The sequence below is a fragment of the Melanerpes formicivorus genome, unplaced genomic scaffold (assembly GCF_026170545.1).
Source record: "Melanerpes formicivorus ecotype bairdi unplaced genomic scaffold, bMelFor1.0.p_v2 SCAF_4, whole genome shotgun sequence".
NCBI classification, from domain to species: domain Eukaryota; kingdom Metazoa; phylum Chordata; class Aves; order Piciformes; family Picidae; genus Melanerpes; species Melanerpes formicivorus.
The window spans coordinates 22,277,723-22,296,658 of NW_027142356.1; the positions used below are offsets into that span (position 1 = coordinate 22,277,723).

At 41.5% G+C, this 18,936-nt stretch overlaps 1 protein-coding gene across 1 annotated transcript in view; it reads left to right on the top strand.

Moving 5' to 3' along the window:
- The window catches only part of DCHS2 (dachsous cadherin-related 2), a gene marked incomplete at its 5' end in the record, with an annotated part of 66,385 nt that overhangs the window by 13,477 nt on the left and 33,972 nt on the right, over positions 1-18,936 (top strand). Inside the window, 7 exons of the mRNA XM_068136752.1 lie at positions 4,176-4,412; positions 5,988-7,010; positions 8,530-8,717; positions 9,206-9,305; positions 15,390-15,544; positions 16,922-17,765; positions 18,349-18,588. Of these exons, the coding sequence (XP_067992853.1) occupies positions 4,176-4,412; positions 5,988-7,010; positions 8,530-8,717; positions 9,206-9,305; positions 15,390-15,544; positions 16,922-17,765; positions 18,349-18,588 (2,787 nt within the window). The remainder of the gene's footprint in view (positions 1-4,175; positions 4,413-5,987; positions 7,011-8,529; positions 8,718-9,205; positions 9,306-15,389; positions 15,545-16,921; positions 17,766-18,348; positions 18,589-18,936) is intronic.

Genomic DNA, 18,936 nt, shown 5'->3' on the forward strand with positions numbered 1-18,936 from the left:
CGTGATCATCTGAAGAACCTGAAAGTGTTCAAGTCCATGGGACCCGACGGGTTACACCCACGGGTGCTGAGAGAACTGGCAGATGAGGTTGCTAAATCCCTCTCTATTATATTTCAAAAGTCCTGGCAGTCTGGTGAAGTCCCCACAGACTGGAAAAGGGGAAACATTGCCCCCATCTTCAAAAAGGGCAAGAAGGAGGAACCAGGGAACTACAGGCCAGTCAGTCTCACCTCTGTGCCTGGAAAGATCATGGAACAGATCCTCCTGGAGTCACTACTCGCTCAAAAGAATAGTGAAGAGGTGATTGGGAACAGTCAGCATGGCTTTGCCAAGGGCAAATCCTGCCTGACCAACCTGGTGGCCTTCTATGAGCAGGTGACAAAATTAATAGATGAGGGGCGAGCAACTGATGTCGTTTACCTGGACCTGAGCAAAGCCTTCGACACTGTCCCGCACCACATCCTGGTCTCCAAACTGGTGACACATGGGTTTGATTGGTGGACCACTAGATGGATAAGGAACTGGCTTGATGGCCACACCCAAAGAGTGGCTGTCAATGGCTCCATGTCCCAGTGGAGGCCAGTGACAAGTGGAGTCCCTCAGGGATCAGTCCTGGGACCTATCTTATTCAACATCTTTGTGGGGGACATGGACAGTGGCATTGAGTGCACCCTCAGCAAGTTTGCTGATGACACCAAGCTGTGTGGTGCAGCAGACACGCTGGAGGGAAGGGAGGCCATCCAGAGGGACCTTGACAGGCTGGAGAGGTGGGCACAGGCCAACCTCATGAAGTTCAATAAGAGCAAGTGCAGGGTCCTGCATCTGGGTCGAGGCAATCCCAGGCACAAATACAGGCTAGGCAGTGACTGGCTGGAGGATAGCCCTGAGGAGAGAGACTTGGGGGTGCTGGTGGACAAAAAGCTCAACATGAGCTCTCAGTGTGCACTTGCAGCCCGCAAAGCCAATCAGATCCTGGGCTGCATCAGGAGAAGTGTGGCTAGCAGGTCGAGGGAGGTGATCCTCCCCCTCTACTCAGCCCTGGTGAGACCCCACCTGGAGTACTGTGTCCAGTTCTGGAGCCCCTATTACAAGAGGGATGTGGAGGTGCTGGAACGTGTCCAGAGAAGGGCCACGAGGATGATCAGAGGGCTGGAGCACCTCTCCTATGAGGACAGACTGAAGGAGTTGGGGCTGTACAGTCTGCAGAAGAGAAGGCTCCGAGGTGACCTAATTGTCGCCTTCCAGTATCTGAAGGGGGCCTACAGGAAGGCAGGGGAAGGACTTCTGAGGATCTCAGGTAGTGATAGGACTAGGGGGAATGGAATGAAGCTGGAGGTGGGGAGATTCAGGCTGGATGTGAGGAGGAGGTTCTTCACCATGAGAGTGGTGAAACCCTGGAATGGGTTGTCCAGGGAGGTGGTCGAGGCCCCGTCCCTGGGTGTGTTTAAGAGCAGGCTGGATGAGGCTCTGTCCAGCCTGATCTAGTGTGGGGTGTCCCTGCCCATGGCAGGGGGGTTGGAACTAGATGATCCTTGTGGTCCCTTCCAACCCTGAATGAAACTATGAAACTATGAAACTATGAAACTATGAAACCTCTGGGGAAAAAAGGGTTAAATCTATTTTTTTTTTCTTTGAGTTACAGTTGCTCAGATTACCTCAGGAAATGCCCACAGTTTAAGTCTTTAGAGGATTGCTTTGTTTGCCTGCCTTAACTAATTGTAAAACCCAGTCATCAGTAGACAAATTTTTAAAAGGCTAAGAATAAGGTTGATTTTTGAAAGTGTATCAGTTATTGGCATGGGAGCTGGATCAGTAAAGATTCAGAATCCATCTGTATATGAGTTTTTACTGTGCTTTGTCACACTGGAATAGTCACACTAACATTTGTTAGTGGAAGGCACTCTTTCTTGATCCTGAATACCCTTCAAATACATTTTAAGCATGTCAAGACACAGTTTATTATTCTGATGTCCTGACGGTATAATTGGATAGTATATCATGTGCACAGTTGAATATTTATGAGGGGTTTATGTATTTTACATCATTATGCTTAAAAATGCATTGTAGCAAATTAGTGTTGTGGCTTCACTATTTTGAGAGTATGCATTGTAGTAGAACCATGCACTGATTGGCACTTAGAGTTAAATTAGATTTTTTTACCTTGACAAATAGTACCACTAGATGTCTGACTTGAATGCCAAACATCATCCCTACTAAACCTTCCTGAAAGCCAGAAAATTGCAAAGGTAGCTCAACATTTAAAGGAGTGGTTCTCCTGAGCTGTTAGAGGCTTTGTGTCTTTACCAGCTTCTACAAAAAAGTATAGATGCTGTCTTAACTAATAGTAACAAATCTCTACATACTGACAAATATTTAAATCTCTTGCATTTACTACAACCTTATTACTTTGCTCACTTCAATTTTAGCATTCAGTTTATATTTAAACTGCGTCATTGCTAAGAATATTCTTGCATTTTGTCTTCATGTTTGTCTTAAACTTTTACAAATAGCTCTCTGTGTTGCAAAATCTGTGACCACCAAAGGGTCTTAGAATGTTGAGTGATTTTTGTCACCTCAGAATAAGTTAAAATGGTCTTCCTTCTGCCCAATGATAGAGAAGATTCTTGAAAAGATAAGACAAAGGGGTATTAATGCTCGCTGAAAGGAGGTTGTAGTGAGGCAGATGTTGTTCTCTTTTCCCTAATTACAAGTGAGAGGATAAAAGGAAACAGCCTGAAGTTGCCCCAGAGGAGGATGCATAGATGTGTTGCTGAGGGACAAGGCTTAGCACCAGATTTGGTAGAGTTGGAGTCAATTATCCTAGAGGTTTTTTCTAACAAAAAATGATTTTATGATTCTGTGATCCTTTATTCCATCTTTTACCTGGCTGAAAGCACCTGATCTTAGTGTGCTTCAGGCTATTAGTTATACATTTACGAAGTAACAAACATACTGTAATCAGCTATATTGCTTTATGATTTAGTGTGCTTCCCTAAAATTTTGAATATTCATGTTCACTTAATCTAGAAAAAAACATTCCAGACTACTCTAAAGACTAATGATGTACTTGTGCATTTGTATCTTAATTTATAAGTCCCTAATATGCTTACAAAGGACAATGAAATGACTGTCTCTCGTGAAACAGTTAGCAAGTAGCAGTCTGGGATAATTGTTGTGAACCTTCATGAATGTCCTATAGTTATAGAGCTATGGTTTGGATGTAATTGTCATTGCTGAGACTGAAATCTTCACTAAAAGTGGGGTTGTTTTTTTATGTTCATAAAAGCCTTTTCTGGAGGAGGAGATGGGTCAGTTTCTTGCCATGTTCATTCTTTCTATCCTTACTGATATTTTAGGTAATTGTTAAATGTGGGTTTCTGTAGAGTATTTTAAAATTGGGCATAGTTATCTGGTATTATAAAAAATTTATTTTAGCATTCAGAAGAGAGTGTATTGAGACATCTAATCCTACTTAAGATGATGAGGATAGAATTCTCTTCTCCTCTGGAGAAGAGGAGGCTCAGGGGAGACCTTATTGCTCTGTACAACTACCTGAAAGGAGGTTATAGACAGGTCTCCTCTCTCAGGCAACCAGCACCAGAACAAGAGGACACAGTCTCAAGCTGCACCAGGGGAAGTTTAGACTGGATGTTAGGAAGAAATTCTTCATAGAGAGAGTGATTGCCCATTGGAATGGGCTGCCCAGGGAAGTGGTGGAGTCGCCATCATTGGAGGTGTTTAGGAGGAGATTTGGATGGGGGGCTTGGTTGCATGGTTTAGCTGATTAGGTGGTGTTGGGTGATGGGTTGGACATGATGATCTTGAAGGTCTCTTCCAACCTGGTTTATTCTATTCTATTAGAATGGATATGTATTTATCTTGAGGAAGGCACATCCAAAGAGTTGTATTTCTGGACAGATTGTAGCTTTTTTTTTTTTTTTAATAATTACTAATTTCATACAATTATAAAAAACATAATTGGTAGCATCTTACAAACTCAACAGACCTTAGAATTTACTATTAACAGGTGTTCTACCAGGAACTTGTGATCAGGCAGCAGATGCTTGCCTCCCAGATACTTTTCACAATGTCCATTACTCTTAAGGTTTGTACTTTGGGGCTTCAACCATGTTTATGTGGCTTTTTTATTTGGAGATTTTTCTGTATACTTACAGGAATTATTTACCTGATCTCATCTCTTGACCACCTGGTTCATTCTGTGCTCTTCCTGACTGTTTCTGCTCGGGATGGGGGTGGCCTTCCCTCTGCCACCAATGCAGCCATCACAGTAAACATCCTTCAGACTGCTTCAGCTCCTGCCATATTTGAGAGATCCCAGTATGTGTTTTCTGTTCCTGAAGATGCACCTGAAGACAGCCCAGTTGGCACTGTAAAGGCCAGAGAGCCACCAAGTAAGTTGCACAGTCAGAGATTACACTGTGGTTTTGTTTTGACCATTAACTAGAACTATCTGCAGATAATTATTACGGTTTTTTTAATACTTATTATTTATTCAATCTGTCAAGCATTAAAGTGAATTTACTACGATATTTACAGCAGCTAGTGTAATCATTACTGTATTGGCATACTCTTCAAAATAGATAGACATTTTTGGTACTCTTCTTGGTGGTCCATGAGGATTAACAACTGCCTCTATTTTATTCCAGATGGATTGCTGGGAAGCACATTGTGAAAGTATAACGAAGAGTGTGCAGTGGTGTGGCTTATGTTAAAGCGCTAGATATGAAAGACGGATCTCAGAGCAGTACTTACAAGCAGACAGTATTCAGAAGTTTCAGAGAATTTATATGAAGGGTTGCTGCCAAAAAAACCCAAACAAACACCACTGCACTTTGAACCTCGAACAAAATCAAAACCCCAAACATTTCCCCATATTAACTTTTGAAGTCTGGATGAAGGTTTATGGGACCTTTTGAAAAATTCATTTAATTTATTTGTTGATTTGGATTTTTTAAAATCATTATTAGAGGAAGATGGATTAGCTTCTGTGAGACCTTAACCATAAATGATCCTGTCATCAGAGCCATATGTCATATAATCATAGAATGGTTTGGAAGTGATCTTAATGATCATCTAGTTCAAATCCCCTTGCTGTGGTCAGGGGCACCTACCAGAAGACCAGGTTGTTCAAAGCCACATCCAATCTGGCTTTGAACACTTCCAAGGAAGGGGCATCCACAACTTCTCTGGATGTGTGTGTGTGTATATACATAAAGAGAGAGAGATTAGATAGACAGACACACACATATATCCAGTTCCTGTGCAAAGTAGTGGGAGTCTAACAGCTTAACGATGGATCTGTATGTGTAAGGTGGTAAAGGCAGAGGTTTTATGTAAGTTTAATTAGTCTGGTCCTTTACAATTGTCCTCAGGGTAAGGTAGCACCTGTGAAGTAGCCTTGGTAATAGTTCTGAACTTTTAGATAGCTTTTGCTTTAGGTAATGTCTGATGTATAAGTGCTATAGCAATGGTAATCCATGAATAGTAAATTCAGTAAAACAGAGTTCTTTCAGAGAACTGACATCTGTTTCATTCCTTCCTATAGTGAATGCCTGCACATAATGAAATTGTCTGTAAAACTAATTTATTGGAGTGGTTTTTCTATATTTTAGATTGAGGAAATCCAAAAGGTCTCATGCTATTTTGTGTATAGAGTTTTACCATACGGGGGAGATGAAAATCAAACAGTGCACAAATGGACAAATCGTATACAGTCAGATCAAGCCTGTGGGGTAGTGTTTCTTTTACTGAAGGGCTCCATGGACACGAAGAAGGAAGTATTAAAAAACCCAGAAAAGTAAAACATCTATGTAGTTTACATCTTATTCTGATGAATTTAATGATATTCATTCTTCACAGATGTTCTCACCAACTTTCATGTTGCTACTTTTGGTTTTGGTTTGTTTGTTTGGGGGTTTTGTGCCTTTTGTTTTTTAACCTTTTTTTTTTTTAATCTTCATTTCTAGATTCTTTAGAAGTGGTTTCTTACAGAATTTCCTCTGGTGATCCACATGAAAGATTCTCTATTGACCCCCAGTTTGGTATCATCTGCACCAAAAATCCGCTTGACCACGAAACTCAGTCTGTTGTGGTGCTCACCGTTCAGTCACAGTTGGGTAACTTGCCTGTCTACAGTAGCACCCAGGTCAACATATCTGTGATAGATGTTAATGACAATGCTCCAATGTTTCTTACCAAATCTGATAAGGTAATTATTTCATATACCCAGCCTCCTGGCACTGCTGTCTACATTGCTCATGCAGAAGACAAAGACAGTGGCCTAAATGGGGCAATCAAATACAGTATTGCAAGCATGCAGTCAAATGCATTTAGCATTGATCCAAGCCTTGGAGTGGTAAACCTCACCAGGACAGTGTTTGCAGATAAGCAGCAGGAATATACTCTACACATAGCAGCTGAAGACTGTGGAAATCCTCCTCTGACTTCTTTGCTGATGTTGACAGTGGTTATTGAAGAGCAGAAGATGGCCCCTACTTTGGTTTTTCAAAACTTGATATATCAAATAGAAATCAGTGAAGCTACCTCTCCAGGTGCCCGAATCCTTCAGGTTCAAGCCCACTCACTTGAACCACATAGTGTTACCTCTAAGCTGGCATATTCCTTAGAACCTAGCACAGATTCTGTTGCATTTGGAATCAGCTCTGATACTGGCTGGATTTATCTTCGGAAACCTTTGAACTATGAATGTGCACAGATACTAAGTTTTAGAGCCCTGGTCACCACCGCCTCCAAGGAGGAAAACCTCAGACAAAATGCAAGTACAGCAGTAATAGTTAATGTCCTAGATGAAAATGATAATTCTCCTGTCTTTATGCATGAGAGCTACTTCTTTGAAGTGGAGGAAAATCCACTCCCAAGGGGTGTGGTTGGCACCATTACAGCAGTTGACAGAGACTCAGGAAGAAATGGACAACTTTCCTATTTCCTCTTATCAGATGGAAAGTATTTCAAGATGAATTCCAACACAGGTAGTATTTTTTCATTTGTAATATGCCTAATACTGCTTTTGGAAAGCATCCTTCCTTAAGAGAATAGAAGTAAAGTGTAAAGCTTTCAAGAACTTCTGTAAATCTCATGAGTTGATATATGTATATTCCAACCTAGAGCTTGGGGAATGTTTGGGGAATTAAATAAATCTAATACATGTCCATGTAGATTGAACTAACCCTTAGGACCTCATTCTGGTCACTTGGTTATGAAGTTCGGTGTTTGTAACAAATTAAAATGAGTTTTAAATTACAGCTTTAATAGGTAACTGACATTTGATAGTTACAGTGATTGAAAATTTGTGAAAACTTCTGTTATGCCAAAACTGAATTAATAAATGTACATGGCACTACAGAAATCACATTGACTGAAAATTTTCACTGCACAGTGTACTCTGCAGTAGGTTGCAAATGCCTTGAGTACTACCTACTATGTCCACACAGTATAGCACTATCGAATACAGCATGGGGAGCCCAGAGAATGGAATCCTATAAGGAACACAGGCATTGTAAATAATCCAGTTTAGCAAAGTGATATGTAATGAGTAAAGATCTGCTGTTTAAAATTCCTGTTCTCAAATATCTTGTCCTCATGAGGCATGAAGAGGCTCTCCTAGAACTTCTCTGTATGAATCTCAAAGTAAAACTGTCATTTCAAAGCAGTAAGATGTGTCAGAAAACAGGTATCATTAATACATGTCAAATTAAATGTAGTTGTGTGTAGTAAGATGAATGCTGACATATCTTTCTTAAGCTGAGGGACCCAGAACTGGACACGGGACTCAAGGTGTGGCCTAACCTGTGCTGAGTAGAGGCAGAATGACCTCCCTGCTTCTGCTGGCCACACTATTCCTGATACTGGCCAGGATGCCATTGGCCTTCTTGACCACCTGGGCATACTGCTGCCTCATGTTCAGCCTACTGTCAACCGGTACCCCCAGGTCCCTTTGTTCCTGGCTGCTCTCCAGCCACTCCACCCCCAGCTTGTAGCACTGCATGGGGTTGTTGTGGCCAATGTGTAGAACCTGGCACTTAGGCTGGTGAGGGGTTTGGAGCACAAGCCCTGTGAGGAGAGGCTGAGCGAGCTGGGTTTTTTTAACTTGAAGAGGAGGTTCAAGGGAGACCTTGCTGCCGTCTACAGCTACCTGAAAGGAGGTTGTAGCCAGGTGAGGGTTGGTCTCTTCTCCCAGGCAACCAGTGGCAGAACAAGAGGACACAGTCTCAAGCTGTGCCAGGGGAGGTTTAGGCTGGGTGTTAGGAAGAAATTCTCCACAGAAAGAGTGATTTGCCATTGGAATGGGCTGCCCAGGGAGGTGGTGGAGTCACCATCACTGGAAGTGTTTAGGAAGAGACTGGATGAGGCACTTGGTGCCATGGTTTAGTTGATTAGATGGTGTTGGGTGATAGGTTGGACTTGATGATCTCAAAGTTCTTTTCCAACCTGGTTAATTCTGTATAGTAAATATCTTACTCTTTCTCCTTCATTTTCATTGTCCATCAGGTGAAATCATAAACTGGGTTGCGCTGGACCGTGAAAAACAATCTCATCATCAGCTGACCGTGCTAGTGACCGACCATGGCTCCCCGCGCCTCAATGCCACCGCAGCAGTGTACATCGTGGTGAGGGACCTCAATGACAACCAGCCCCGCTTCCCGCAGGCGGGGCCTGAGCAGGAGCTGCGCCTCAAGGTGAGTGCTGCTGACTGATCCATTGCGTGCTCTGAGCACCACCCTGTGGCAGGAGCCCAAACCCCTTCTCCTGCGAAATACTGTACAGCACTGAAACAGAAATGTCACCTGTTTTTAGCCGGGACTCAGGCATGCTTGGGAATTTCAGCGCATGGTTACACTTCTCCACTGTGTACACGGTTTGATGTAAAGGATATACATACAGGTACAATTTTATTGGTGCATGCAGTAGAATCTCTTAATTTCTGACCTGTGAGTCTGCTGAACTAAATATTTGTGAATCAGCAGCCTATGCAGACCATAACTGAGGATGGCTACAACTGTATTATTTAACCTTTTCCTGAAATGCATTTTGCGCTGACCTTACATATTATTGAAATGGAAAACAGAGCAACAGCTAAACTCCTGTGTTATGGCAAGGAATTTATTTTAATACTTGCTGTTATCCCTGTGTATTTGCAAGTTATTTCTAAACTTCTTGATGACAGGTTTTGGAAGGGCAGCCACCAGGGACACTTATTACCACTGTCTTTGCAAAAGACTTTGATTCTGGAAACAATGGTGTTGTACTGTATTCAATAGAATCAGGTAAGAATTTAAAGTGCTATTCATAAGAAAAGATAGACTGAAATTCTGATGTGTATAAACACAGAATATTATGTCTGTTAGAATAAAGATGCCTTTGTAAATATGAATCAAGGCCATCATATGTCTTACAAAGTATCTAAGGAGATGCAAACGTCCCTTTTCCCTCTGCTGCATCTTCCTAAAGGTTTGGTTGCTTGTGTGGCTTGACAGAATGTTCAAACAGTACTCGGAAAAGATCAGGACTGTGATCTTGTATTGTACAATTCAGTTTCAGTCAGTTGTTCAACAAGAGAAAGATGGTTTCCCTCTTCTCATGACTACTTGAAAATTTTCCTGCTACAAGAATGGTTCATGACAGTCTGAGACAGTGATTAGATGGATCAGCAGATAATCTGGGCAAGCAATGAGGCTTGTGGGTTTAGTTCGTGTTTCACCCTTTGTTTAGCACTATGTTAGCCTGATACAGTTTGGCTGCGTGCAAAGACTTCTCTCTTCCTACATGTAGTATTTAATTTCTGGTGTAAGCTGTAAAATCTGGTTTTGTTTGCAGTGAAATCAGTAAGAGAGCAGTCATAAATTAGATCATAAGTGGAATTGGGGCATTAATAGTGGTAAGAGACATAGATGCTATCTCCAGGTTTGGCACATACCACTTGCTACATTTCTATGAAAAACAAAACTCCATTTGTAACCAGGGAGAAAACGTCTGGTCCTTCTGCTTTGCTTCACTATTGGTTCAAACCAGCAAGGTGTGCCAAGAATAGAACTATTTCTTCTAATACCTGCTCTATTCTACCAGCAAATCAATACCTTTTAAGCCTATGGTAATTTACACATAGAGCCTACAGTTTTATCAGAGCAAGAAAACGTTTTCAGTGTTTCCATCCACATGGTGCATTTCCTCAGGTGTTCTTTTCTATGAAGGCAGAGCTCAAAGGTGAGCTTGGTTAGTTTAAACTTTCTACAATTGTTTGTCACTGGTGAGTAACTAACAATACTGCAAAGCTACATTACTTCTCACTGTAGCTTCTTTTGCTGAGGTTGAAATTACCAAAATATATCCATGGCTTATGCTATACTGTCTTTACATACCCTTCTGACGTCTGTGGAGTAATAGAAGGACTTTAAGATCCAAACTCACAAGGGCCAGATGACCTAATATAGCTCTCTTCCACCAAGAGATGCTTTAAAAATGAGATATTTTAAAACTCTGTTGGAAATTTTACAGTTGAAGTATATGCAGATCATAAGGAGGTTTATTTTATAAGTTTATGGTTACACTATTATTCTCTTAATTTGGATGAAAGTGACTGCCTCTTTCAAAATGAGATGGAGAGAATTGTGGACTTTTGCCTTGTAGATAATAATATTTTGCATGAAATGACCCCCCCTTAAGAATAGGAATGTATACATCAGTATAAAACCAAGAAATTGAGTATACAACTCTTAGTTTGAAGGGTGATAGCCAGGCAGTAAGGAACATGTTCTTCAGAAGTTTCTGCCTGTCCGTTCATCTAGCTCTATTCCCCTCTTTCAAACAGTGCATCAAATTTTCTTACTGGCTTCCCTGTAGAGCCTCAGAGGGGAGTAAGAACAAATTCAAGTTGTAAAAGCGACTAGCAACACAAAATACAACTGTCTTGCAAGTGCTGTCTCTAGAAAGAACAAAAGGATAAAAACAGACTTAAAAAAATCCAAGCCCTTCCAGCCTTGGAACCAGATATTTTTCCCGATAAACAAATCCAGAAACAGCTGAGCTTCTCTGATACTAATTTTTGTTGTTGTTGTTTGTTGGCTCACAGCCTTTAACATCTGGTCTTCTGTTTCATGGTGAGGTTCTTGTCTGATTTATATTTAACATAGTATTTTCTAGTTCTGGGACATTGTTCAAGACTAAAATATGAAGAAGCAATATGATCTGATTTACAGCCATATTCATTAAACACAAAGACACCAGGTTAATTGGAGGACTGCATGCCGACCAGTGCTCTTTTCAACAGCTGAGGCATGGCCACAAGATTAAGAGCTACAAGTATCAGTGTCAGCTGTTAAAGAGTTATTGAGTAATTGTTAATATTCTTGAGACCTTAAATAAATGCCAAGGTACCAGCAATAGATTACTCCATGCAGGAAGGCTCATGGCAAATGCTAGTAAATTACATAAGTAAGAATCAGTAAAGAACTATGAGGTTTGCACACCAGCTGAATTTTAACCTTCAGAAGAATTGGGGTTTTTTTTCAAAATGTCCCTTGCTCTTTTCAGAAAATGCAAACATACCATCCTTAAACTCATGATCATATGGCCACACAAAAGTGATAACACTTTTGTGTTATCAGTCAAAGAGTAACCTCATTCAGAGTGAGGTAAAATGTGTGTACCATTCCTCAGTGATGCTGGCAATTGAAGTGAGTTATCTGGCCTTCTTTGTGACTGTCAATGGTTATAGAGTAGCATTTATAAATAGAAATTGTCTGTATTTTTAATGCATCATAAGCTATTGCTTTGTGTGTTAAGGAATGACATTGTTAGAAATTTCTTTTCTGACCAGGTCTCTTTTAATTTATTAAATTAAAATAGAGAGATTCTGGTAATTGTTTTTTCCTCCTATCAAATAAACTTAAAACCTTCAAAACTTCTGTGGACTGAACCCTATTTCAGTTGAGCATAGTTGTCTCTTCTGATGCTTGAAATGGAAAATAAGTATTGGTCTCTATATTATTAAGAGGTACTGACTGTCCTCGTCACTTCTGAAACAAGGGTGGATTCTTACAGCCTCATGCTCAGATAGTAGTTATTTACTTGCAATGACTTAATTTTCTGACTATTTAAAAGTAGAGGAGGCTCAGGGGAGACCTTATTGCTCTCTACAACTACCTGAAGGGAGGTTGTAGACAGGAGGGGGCTGGTCTCCTCTCCCAGGCAACCACCAACAGAACAAGAGGACACAGTCTCAAGCTGCACCAAGGGAGGCTCAGACTGGATGTTAGGAAGAAATTCTACACAGAGAGAGTGATTGCCCATTGGAATGTGCTGCTCAGGGAGGTGGTGGAGTCATCATCACTGGAGGTGTTTAGGAGGAGACTTGATAGGGTGCTTGGTTTAGTTGATTAGGTGGTGTTGGATGATGGGTTGGATGCGATGATCTTGAAGGTCCCTTCCAACCTGGTTTATTCTATTCTATTTTTTTTTTAATTCACTTTGGTTACTGGCTCAAAGTTGGTAGAGAAATGAAAGGCATAGTTTCCGTGCACTTCTGTTTACAGGGTGGTTTGTTTTTTGTTAGTTCTCCATATCAGTTATTTTAAATGCCTGTTTTAGCAAAGTATTATAAATATATGCATGCAATTCATGTTGTGTTCCATTTGTCATATCTTCTCTGCCTTTTTTTAGCTGGGATTTTGTGTCACAAAACTTTACATGGAGTAAAACAATGTGTCTGTGGATATAGACATAATGCTGGGACCTAAACCAGAAAATGGATGAGGGCATTGAGTCCATCATCAGTAAATTTGCGGACGACAACAAGTGGGGGGCAGGAGTTGATCTGCTGGAGGGTAGAGAGTCTCTGCAGAGAGACCTCGACAGGCTGGACAGATGGGCAGAATCCAAGGGCATGAGATTTAACACATCCAAGTGCCAAGTTCTGCACATTGGCCACAACAACCCCATGCAGAGCTACAGGCTAGGGTCAGAGTGCCTGGAGAGTGGCCAGGCAGAGAGGGACCTGGGGGTGCTGGTTGATGGTAGGATGAACATGAGCCTGCAGTGTACCCAGGCGGCCAGGAGGGCCAATGGCATCCTGGCCTACATCAAGAACAGTGTGGCCAGCAGGAGCAGGGAGGTCATTCTGCCCCTGTACACTGCACTGGTTAGGCCACACCTCGAGTACTGTGTCCAGTTCTGGGCCCCTCAGTTTAGGAAGGATGTTGACTTGCTGGAAGGTGTCCAGAGAACGGCAACAAAGTTGGTGAGGGGCTTGGAACACAAGCCCTATGAGGAGAGGCTGAGGGAGCTGGGGCTGCTTAGCCAGGAGAAGGGGAGACTCAGGGGTGACCTTATTGCTCTCTACAACTACCTGAAGGGGGGTTGTAGACAGGCAGAGGTTGGTCTCTTCTCCCAGGCAGCCAGCACCAGAACAAGAGGACACAGTCTCAGGCTGTGCCAGGGGAGGTTCAAGCTGGAGGTCAGGAGGAAGTTTTACACAGAGAGAGTGATTGCCCATTGGAATGGGCTGCCCGGGGAGGTGGTGGAGTTGCCGTCACTGGAGGTGTTCAGGAGGAGACTTGACAGGGTGCTTGGTCGCATGGTTTAGTTGATTAGGTGGTGTTGGATGATAGGTTGGATGCGATGATCTTGAAGGTCTCTTCCAACCTGGTCTGGTCTGGTCTATTCTATTCTATTCTATTCTGCAGCATTGGTATTTTGAAGCTGTCAAGAATAATGCAGAGTGTAGAAGTGTCTTGTTCAATACAATTACCTTTACATATTGTTTCCTTCTGTTGGCAATTTCCTTGTTTTCTTCCGCACTGCAAGAGTCAACCCAGAGGGGACTCACGGAGCATTAGAAACCCATAGTCAGTCAAAAATATAGGAACAATATTGAAAGCAACTCTTATTTGTTGATTGTGGAAACCCTGTTTCATAACTAGTCTGCTCAGTGCTTTTTTCAAATTCTGCAGGTGCAAATGTTTTACAGTTGTCAGTGAGGTGATGGGATATGAAATGGAACATCTGTGTGTGCAGCTGACTAATTTACATGGGCTGATTTGGAGAGCATAAACAGTTTCATGCTCACTTAGGTGCATATAGAAATAGAGTTCTTTGTGGGTGTTTTGTGTGCTGCATCTGCACTGAATTTCTTTTTGCCACAGTTGCTTATTTGGCAGCTGTTATTCTGCATGACTTTGTTTAACCCACTAGCCCACCTTATTAAAAATTCACATAGCAAAAAGTTGCTTGTAGTGTATTCTAAGAGAGAAGTAGTTAAGGCAAACCTGTTTTTTCTCACTTTTTGATAAGGTGTACCAAGTAATAGATACTTGCCTAACATTACCAAAAAATTGTGTGTAATTTGTATTGTGTTCCATGAAAATGGGGCAGGTGGGAGGTCAGTCTCTTTGCCCCAGGTAACAAGCAATAGAAGAAGAGGAAACAGCCTCAAGGTGTGCAGGGGAAGTTTAGGTGGGAAAAAATTTCTTCAGTAAAAGGGTGGTCAACCACTGGAACAGCTTACCCACAGAACTGGTTGAGTTACTGTCCCTGAAGGTATTTAAAAGACAGGTAGGCATGGCATTTTGGGACAGGATTTAGTGGTAAGACCTGGTAGTGTTAGGTCTACAGTTGAACTTTGAATTTGAGGATGTCTAACAACCTAATTGATTCTATGATTGAAAGTCACAAAGAGCTATTTACTCCTCTATGGTGGACTTTTTTCTTTGCAAGTCTAGAAAAGTATGTATTATGATGTAGTTGCAAGTAGTAATTTTGCTTACAACTTGCTTGTTACTAGCATGTGGCCAATCCTCGATGAAGAGTATTTCTAGTATTCACATGTTGCTCTGCAACAATTTACTGTAAGGTTTTATCTTCCCCCAGTTAGCTTCTGGTTCAGAGCACAGGCAGGAAAGGCGGCATCACTGCAGATATGGAATCTTAGGGCTCTTGGCTAACCCACAGTCTGCGAAGGACATGAGCCAGCTGTGCACCCTTCATGGCTTTGCTTGACCCTTCATGCCCCTTCAGAGACCAAGACATGGTTCTTTCTCTGGCTCTGCTTGCCAGCTTGTTTTGGAAGTACGAGTACCGGTCCTGCTGCTTTCCTGATGCGGGTGTGAATAAAGCAGTTTCTTTACTACTTCATGGAATTTCTCTCTGTATCTTTCAAAATTCAGAGTAAGTGGTTTATAATAACTAGGTACTCTGTGAAGGAAGAATTGAACCAAAAGAACCAGAGATATAGGTGAATGCAGCAGGTTCCCTTTTCTTTGGGTCCTGCTCTTTCTTAGTGTTAATTATGACGTTTGGTACTATGGAGGCAAGCTGGAGACATCTGCAGTAACTCATCCATTTTTTTCCCATAAAAGAGGATATAGGATACTTCCAGATTGATGCTGTCAGTGGGGAGTTAAGAACAACCCAATCTCTATCACATACTGAGAGATCAGACTACAGAATGATGGTCATAGCCAGGGACCAGGGGATGCCTTCACTTCAAGGACATGCTGCTGTTTACATTGAGGTACTTGTTTATGTTGTATGCATTTAAAAGTTATGTTAGATACTTAATTTCTTTGAAAAAACCAATTTTTGGGAGAAGCTAGGGAAATGAACCAAGAAAGGAAGAAGTTAAAAATTATGAACACCTTATCTCTCAGTAATTTACTTTATCCATTATTCTGTTGAGAGAAGAAAAGAGGGGGCAGAGTAGTTTTGATTTGTTAAAAATACACAACCGTGTTCTGGGCTGTTTTGCAAATAAGTTATGTTTGTGCTTCAGCAAGAGGTCATTGTGAACACTGGAAAAGAGAAGGGAAATATCCAGGTAGACAGAATGAAAAGCAGATAGCAGGAGGCACTGAAAGTGGGGGAGTACTTTTTATTTTATTTTTTTCCCTCCACTCTGTTACTTCCTTTTCTAAATTCTCTCTGTAACCCAGTATAGGATACCTTCATTTTTGCTGGTTTATACTGGTCTGCTCTGCATGGGAATGTGCAGTCCAGCATGTGCTCTTTCCACAACCAGCTGCCTGCTATTCATTGAGCTGTGGTGGGGTTGCTTTGTCCAGCCTGCCTGTGTGCTCCTTTGTATCACAGTATAACTAAGGTTGGAAGAGACCTCGAGGATCATCGAGTCCAACCTATCAACACTGACCCCATGACCAGACCATGGCACCAAGTGCCACATCCAATCCCCTCTTGAACACCTCCAGGGATGGGGACTCCACCACCTCCCTGGGCAGCACATCCCAATGACTTGCTCAGTGAAGAACTTTCTCCTCATGTCAGATGCTGAACATCACCACAGCTGATATTTTCATGTCACCTAAAATGCAGTTAATTGTGGGTAGCTTAGGAAAAAATGCTTCTGTCAAAACCAGGCAAATACAGTTCTCATAGTTAAAGAGATTCTTTCATTTTAAAGCATTAACTTGGAATGCTGCAGTAATCTATAATGAATGAAACCTTGTAACGACATAACTGTCAAAACAAACCCCAGCTATCTGTTGTGTTTGGCAAACTGTGTAATGTAGAGATTCTTTGTCAGATCCATCCTTGTCATGCTGCCCTGTGTGTGAAGACATAGTTGACGTGCTTCAGCGTAGGGGCAGAGATAGCTAGCAGCATTCAAATTGTCTGTCTGGATCCCAGTGATTCAAAAAGCAAGAGACAGTCTTGTCCCTTTTTATAAGATGGGAATGAAAGATAGAATTTATGGAATGACTGGACAATGACTATTTGAGCTCTTGAGAGCATGTTCTAGCTTTGAGGCATCCTTTGAGTAAATTTAGTCACAAATATAATACATTATTAAACTCTCAATTCAGGAAGACAATTTTTATTATAATATTCATAATAACAATGGGAAAATATTACAGTCTTTGTGCTTTTGTTGCAGGTAATCCCACTACCCAACATGACCTTTGTCATCTCTCAAGGTGTCAAGCACTTTGTCATACCTGAAAATTTTAAACCTGCACAAATGTTGAATTCTCTGAAGTGGCCTGATAATCATCCAACAACTAAAAGGAGACTGCATTTCAGTATTGCTAAAGATGGTGATGATGATGTTCATTTTGAAATAGACAGCTTGACAGGAAACCTTTTTCTTTCCAAGGAACTTGACTATGAAACAGCTACACACTTCCTTTTGCAAGTCACTATAATGGATTATAATGATATTCCTCCACAGAATAACACCGTCTTCCTAAGTATTGACGTAGAAGATGAGAATGATCATTCTCCATATTTTCAAGATGACTTTGTAGTGATTGGCATAGAGGAAAATGTACCTGTTGGCACTCTGGTGTATACATTCGATGCAAAAGATGGAGATGGCAGTTTTCTGAACAGCAAAATACAGTATTCCCTGGAAAAGAGTAACATGAGTGAAAATCCATTTCGTATTCACCCTTCCTATGGCACATTGACTACAGCTTTTCCACTAGATAGGGAGACTACTCCCTCCATGACCCTTACAGTGTCTGCAGCAGACCAGGCAATAAACCTAACTAATCGCAGGCTTGATTCCCTGGCTGTGAAAATTGTTATTTTGGATGTCAATGACAACAGTCCCAGTTTTATGTCTTTGCCTCTTTCCTATGTCATGGAGAATGTGGAGGTGGGCTTCCTCGTGCACCACATAATTGCAAAGGATCCTGATGAGGGAAGAAATGGACAAGTCACGTATCGCATTCTTTCAGGCAATGAAAATAAAGTATTTGTATTGGATAAATTCACAGGTACTGTATCTTCTGTTCCTTGGTAATTCTTCAGCCCTCTGAAATTCTCTGGCTCTTGAATGAACTCTGTAACTGTTATATCATCTGCACACAAATGCAAACGTTGCCCTAGCAGTTGCAATATTTTCTAGTTCTGATTCTGACTTTGAATCTACTACGTGATGTGACTGATTTGTAGAGTATCTTCCAACCAGATAACTGTGCTGTGCTATGCTATACTATTCTATTCTGTGCTATTCAGGTATATAACTTACCTGCAAAAGAAAACAAATATTTAAGTTAAAATTAAAGAAACAAAACAAAAAAATCAAACCACAGTTAAATAAAAAGTAATACCTGAGCTTCAGTTGAATATTCCATGAATCTAGATTTCCTCTGATGTCAAAATGTGTATTTCTGGGCCAAGTAGAACCTGAAGACAATCACAGGTAATGGTTGATTCCAGATGATTGAAGTCTGGAAGCCTGGCAGCAGTGGCACAGCATACATTGTGATGCTATGTTGAAGCTGTGGCTGCTGAAATGACTGAGATCCTAACCTAGACCAGAATATTTTTTTAATACCTTCTTTGTTTTTATAATAGGTCTGTTAACTACAGCACAGCTTCTGGACCGTGAGACTCAAGGGTGCTACAATTTGACAGTTATGGCTCTTGATGATGGCAGCCCAGGTCTCTCTGCCACACAGGTTCTAACTATTCTTGTTCTTGATGTTAATGATGAGACCCCAATATTTCTGAAGCAACTTTACAAGACTGCAGTTCCTGAAAACCGAGATCCAGGGGAGTTTGTCATAAAGGTGGAAGCTGTGGACAAAGATGCAGGTATTTTCAGTCCTATTTCCATTCATTTCATTGTGGACTATAGTAGATTCATAAAATCTTTTAAGCACACTGTTGCCTCATTTTCAACTTGCTTTTGACCAACACCTCTAGGTTCTTCTGTGCCAGGCAGCTTTCCAGCCACTTTTCCCCAAGCCTATAGCATTACATGGGGTTGTTGTGAGCCAAGTGCAAGACCTAGATGTTTGTAACACTCCCTAACATACAGGGCAACACCCTCTACCTTTCTTTCCTTGCCTGTCCCTTCTGTAGAGTTCTTAGCCGTCATTGCAACACTCCAGTTGTATGAGTCATCCCACCGTGGGATCAAATCTTGCTGCCTGCTGTGCC